The 5,761-nt window shown below is 54.3% G+C and overlaps 1 protein-coding gene across 1 annotated transcript; it reads right to left on the bottom strand.

Moving 5' to 3' along the window:
* Positions 1 to 2,754: 2,754 nt before the first annotated feature.
* DDIT4 (DNA damage inducible transcript 4) lies at positions 2,755 to 5,031 on the bottom strand. The gene is made up of 3 exons (XM_043990360.1): positions 4,883 to 5,031; positions 4,436 to 4,724; positions 2,755 to 4,137 (listed from the first exon to the last, which is right to left on the bottom strand). Exons 2-3 carry the CDS (start codon positions 4,632 to 4,634, stop codon positions 3,644 to 3,646), a joined length of 693 nt encoding a protein of 230 aa, XP_043846295.1. The 5' UTR covers positions 4,635 to 4,724; positions 4,883 to 5,031; the 3' UTR covers positions 2,755 to 3,643.
* Between the last annotated feature and the right edge of the window lie 730 nt (positions 5,032 to 5,761).

Below are 5,761 nucleotides of genomic sequence, written 5' to 3'. Positions count from 1 at the left end.
TAATAAGGAATAGTATAAAATAAGATTGTGTGGGTCAGCTGGCACTAGATTATTTATGTTCTTTAAAACTAAGCAGAAAAATTTGGACTTAATGTAGTAGGTAACAGGTAGTAGGTTTTTTTTTGGTGAGACAATTGGGGTTAAGTGACTTGCCCAGGGTCACACAGCTAGTAAGTGTCAAGGGTCTGAGGCCAGATTTGAACTTAGGTCCTCCTGAATCCAGAGCCGGTGCTTTATCCACTGTGCCACCTAGCTGCCCCCCAGCATCTCTTTTTGAAGTAGATGGGTAAAGTTGGGCCTGACAACAGGTAGAGGCAGGATCTTTCTAGGTACCATTAAATCTCTGCTCAGAATTTAGGCCAGAAAGGGGGGGGGGGGAAGGAATCTTCCAAATATTGAATTGAATTGAGCACTAAAAGAAAGAATTCCCTGAGGTTGCTTCAGGCTTTTACAGAAAAATAGCTCTCCATTTCTGGAAGACCCTAGAACAAGCTGGCTCCAGTCTCGACCTCGGGAAGGAAGCCAAATTCCGAGGGTTTCCATTTGGAGGATGTGGTGAGCCTGTTATTTCTTTGGACTTGGAATAACAGGGCCTCACGTTTCCATACTGCTTTTCAAAGTGATTTCTTAGCAACAACCCTGTGAGAAAGGTAGTGTTTTATTAGCTTCACTTTGTTGTTTTTTTTTAATTAGTGAGCCAATTGGGGTTAAGTGACTTGCCCAGGGTCACACAGCTAGTAAGTGTTAAGTGTCTGAGGTCGGATTTGAACTCAGGTACTCCTGAATCCAGGGCCGGTGCTCTATCCACTGCACCACCTAGCTGCCCCTACCTTCACTTTGTAGATGAGGACCCTGAGACTCAGAGCGGGTGATTTGCCCAGTCACATAGTTGATAGGTGTCAACAGAGAGAGTCAAACCCTTGATTATTCTGGTTGCAATTTCTCTCCTGCCCTCTCACACACTGCTAATTGTGCGGTCCTAGGAGAGGGAGACTAGGCCTGGAGGGGCAACAGTTGGGAGATGGGAGTCCCAGCTGTGCTTCTTATTGAACCTGAGCAGAGAAGCCCCTAGCCTTGAGTCTTAGGGGTCTTGCTTTCCAAAGAGCCTTGGCAGCTTCCTTGAATGCTCACACAGCATTTTCAAAGACATCAGGCTATAAGGTTCCACATAAACACCCCACATCGTTTCTTTTCCTAGGACCAGACACAGTTCTTTCTCTGTCTCTCGAGGCCCAGTGAACACAGCTGTGAGCCTTGGCTCTGTCCCAGAATCCCTGGAAAGCAGCATGAGTTAGTCCCAAGAGCATGCCATTTCCAGGGACTGGGCCTGGCTTGTGGGAGCTTTACACAGCCCCCAACCCACTGTGGCTCCTGGCTGGACTTCAGGCAGGAGAATAAGCAGAAACAGCCAGCCTGAGGGGAGGTAACTCCAGATCAGTAACAAGGGCCTCCAGGTGTTTGTTGAATGTTGGTCTGGCTGGATCAAGATGCCATCTAGAAGTCAAGGCCAGGTGGGCACCTGTGTCAGTTTAAACTAGAGAAAGGGATGGCATAATGCAAGAAGAGACCTTGTGGAAAGACTCTGTGGAGAGCTTTGAGATCCAGCATTCCTGAGCTCATTTATCCCAAGAACAATTCAGGTTTGAAGTCTCTGCTACATGCCCAGACTTGTTAGACAATGGGAGCCACACAAAGAAAAGAGAGGAGACCCATACCCTGTCCTCCCACAGCTTATACAACTCAGGGGACACTAAAGATAGCTATTATGCAGAGAAGGGAAGAGATTGGCAGGGAATGTGGTCTGAAAGAACCTGGATTGGAATCCTTCCTGCCACATGATACTGTGTGACCTTGGGCAAGTCACTTAACTTGCAGACCCAACCTTTCCATGTAATTAGGCTGGCCCTCCCTTCAGGTCCATCCCAATTCAAAAGCTATGTTGTTCAGTTAATATTTGATTAGCAGTAAGAGGAGCTAAATAAATGCATGTTCCCTTCCCTATTGGCCTCTAACAAGGCTCCCTCCTTTCTTCTCCAGTGCTGCAGGCTTACTGGGTACTGGGGGGGGGGGGGGGAAGTTTTCAGAAGGAGTTGGAAGATTAAGTAGGATTTAGATAGTGGGAAAAGAGAAAATTTAGGGGAGGAGGGGTACTGAGGTAAGGAAAGGTAGAAACCAAAGAATCAGATTGTGAGATTAGGATTGGGGTCATAGGATTAAAAAAGTCCAAGGCTAGTTTAAGGAAGGCCTAGAATGAGAACAAAAGGCCTGGACTTGATTCTGCTGGTCATGGGGAGTCACTGAAGGTCTTATAGGGATTTAGCCTGACAATTAGCCTCACCAGAAAGGGGCAGATGCAGCTTTTCCCATCCTGAGCATTTGTGGGGTTGAGGGAAGTCAACCAAAGCAAAGCCTACACTTGCTAGCTGCTTTCCCAAATAAGATCCCCAGAAAAAAAGACTAGGAAGGTTCTCACACCCAGGTGGGACATCTTAATCTAGGGACTTTTGAGGGCAGCCCAAATATTCCAAATATCCCAGTGAGAGGATTTTAACCTTAGTACCACACCAAGGATTGAAGCTAGTTAGCTGGAGAAGCTCCTGGGTCATTATGTATGGAGAGGCTGATAGGGAAGGGGGTCAGGTGGTGTCTGAAGATAGGAGAAAGATTGTAACACCAGCCCCCTCCCCAAATCTACAGAACCCTCCCTTACCCATCTTTGCACCAGTGATTTATGAAGGACAACTGCATGTAACAAACTTGTTTTTATTAGAAAAGTAAAAAATATTGCATAGGTCTTAATACTTGAACATCAAGTGTATTCACGTAAACGGTTCTAGATGGAAGACCGATGGCACTACTTCGGGGATGGGGGTCCAGCCCCTGCCCCCACTGCTTGGCCCCAGCACTTCCCAGCTCACTTGTTGGAGGCAGGGAAGGCTGGACGCAGCTCCCAGCGGTCATTTCCCCCCTTGTCAAGTGTCAAGATCCATAGAGATCCCAACACCCAAACCCTTCCTGTGTTCTTACATTCGGGAGTCTGTAAGATAGCTGCCTAGAAATAGGTCAGTAGTAGTGAAGCTGATCCCAAAACACACACTTGGCCCCTTCAGACCCTGGTTTTAAAGTCACACAGGACAAAAATGACAGAACAATGAACCCCCCCCCCTGTTAAACACAAGCACACACACCCCTTTTGCAAAGGGGCCAGGACCGACACAGCCCAGCTGCTGGTTCTGGCCTGCACAACATCACCATCCCACTACTTGTCATCTTCACTGTCAGTAATAATAACAATAATAACAATAAAATAAGGAAATTCATGCTACATATCAGTCTGGAGAAGAACTATGGCTGGCCCCTCACGGCATGGGCTGATCCCATCCTCCCCCATCCCCCACTGGGGAAGTTAATACCTCAGGAGCCAGCTCTGCTTTCCCCAGTTAGCCACCTGCACACACCTCAGGACTCTGGGAGTGACCTTCCCCCCAAAGAGGTGACCCCTCCCACTCTAACCTCACCCCGTGGTGGCTTTAAGTCAGTCTTCCACAAAGGACGCTCCATGCCCTCCCCACCTCAGCCAGCTTGCTGGGTTCTTAGAAACGGCAAGTGTCCAGTGTGTGTAGGGGCCAGGAGCCCCGAGCCCTCAACATTCTTCAATGAGGAGCTGCTCTGAACTATAGAGTTTCTTCTTAATGACCCGGAAGCCAGTGCTCAGGGTAAGGGACTGGCTGAAGCCGGGAGTGAAGGATGAGGGTCCGGCGCTGAAGAGTCCCTGAATCTTGGGCCACAGGCGAGAATCCAATCTCAGCACCAGGGTCAGCTGGAAGGTGGGCACCAGGCTCGGGCACACGGCCAGCTGCTCCACACTGTGGCAGCTCTTGCCCTGCTCCACGCAGACATCGAGCAGGGCACCCCGGAGGCCGCAGGGCTCGCTGTAGGCCAGGCGCATCAGCTCCTTGCCCACCTGGGCGACCAGCTGACTGGGCATCAGAAGGCGGGCCGGGCGCTTGCTGCCCAGCTTGGCCTGGGCCAGGGTCTCTTGGAGCAGCTGCATCAGGTTGGTACAGAGGTGCTCGTCCTCGGGGTCACTGAGCAGGTCGAAGTCGGGCAGCGACACTTCGTCCACGGACTCTGTGTCTGGAGAGAACATGGGCAGTGAGCGAGCGCAGCTCGGGCGGCCGGGGACAAATGAAGCGGGCGAGAAAGGGGCGGAGCTCGCTGCTGCGGTCCACAGAGCCGGCCGGGCTCGGGCTATCATCCCGCCCCCCTCTCCCTTCCTCCCCGCCTCAGTTTCCCTCAATGCCCCCCCCCCAGAAGGCAGGGCCACGAACGGCAGCCAAGGGGGACGACCGAGGCTTAACCCTTGGGTCGCCGCGCTCTGGAGAAGCTCCCCGCCCCCCGGCCCGTTTTCTGCCTCTCCCCGGCTGCGGCTCACCTTCCTCGGCGCCGTAGCCGTAGCCGCTGTGGCTGCTATCCAACGACTCGCAGTCGGAGCTCTCCAGACTCGCGCAGCGGCCGAGCCCCTCTCCTCGGGCTGCCGTTCCCCAGGCCGAGCGCCGCTGCGGCTGGTCCGGAGTGGAGGGCCGCGAGGAGGAGGAGGAGGAGGAAGACAAACGATCCCAAAGCCCTGGCATGGCTGGCACCTTTTGCCGCAGCCGCGTCTGCGGAGCCGGGGTCAGATTCAAGGCACGGGAGGAACAGCTCGGGCTGGGGACGCTGCAATGCTAGAAGAGCACGGACGCGGGGATCAGTCTGCGGGCTGGCACGGAGTTCCCCCCAGGGAGAGGACCCGAGGGGACGGATGCTTCGGGCCCAGGGAAGGTGGTCCCGAGAACCCCTTGCCCTCCCAGACGGACGGACGTGAGAGCCATGGGGCACTTACCAGGTAAGCCCGGCGTGAGCCTCGATGGATATCACCAGCTGGTGAGCGGAGCCAGCGAGCGGCTGAATGGACCAGGACGCCCGAGTTCTTTACAATGAGATGAGAGCGAGGGAGAAGTGCCCAGGCTTGCCCTCCCACTCCACCCTCCCCCTGCGCCTCTACTAGCCCGAACCCCGCCGCTGCGCCTATTATATCACTTGAACAGAATGAGGCCACGCCTCCTCACCCAGCCGGAGTTCGGGGCCTCCTAGCGGCCCAATCTCGACCCGGGAGTGTGGCCGTGATCGACCAATGAGAGCCAGGCGCACGTTCGCAACGTTCTCTCCTGCCTGGTGACAGAGACCAGGGCTCCTCCTCCTTTCCTCTCCCCACAGCAACCGGTGCTCTCAACTTCCCCCGCCCCCCGCCTGAGAGCGCTAGTCACGCCCCCTCCTGGTCTTGCTGCTCCCCAGCCGCAGCTGCCAAGGTCCCCGGGGGCACGCTCGGCCTGGGAGGATCAAGGGAAGACTTGTTTATTATAGGGTCCGGCTACTGGGACGGTGGGGCTACGGGAATCTGGGACTGAGATGAGGGCACGAAAGGGGGAGGGGGCTGGCGACCTCTGCCTTCACCTGGAAGGAAGATGAGGTGGGGGGGGAGGGCGGAGAGAAGGGGAAACTGTTGCAAAGAAAGCAGCTCCCGGGAGCCTGTGCCAACTGCGGTCACATCTGGGTGCACGGGTGGGCGTTCGTGGGAACCCGGCTGGGACACTGATAAGCAGCTGTATTCAGCGCATTTTAACCCTTCCAGATCCTGGCCCGCCCGCGCCCGCAGTTCTGCCCCCCGCCCTGGACTCCCCAATTTTCTATCAAGAAAAGGATGATGGGGTGCAGGGAGATG

The sequence above is a fragment of the Dromiciops gliroides genome, chromosome 2 (assembly GCF_019393635.1).
Source record: "Dromiciops gliroides isolate mDroGli1 chromosome 2, mDroGli1.pri, whole genome shotgun sequence".
Taxonomy (NCBI): Eukaryota; Metazoa; Chordata; class Mammalia; order Microbiotheria; family Microbiotheriidae; genus Dromiciops; species Dromiciops gliroides.
This window is presented reverse-complemented; position numbering and strand designations above follow the sequence as displayed.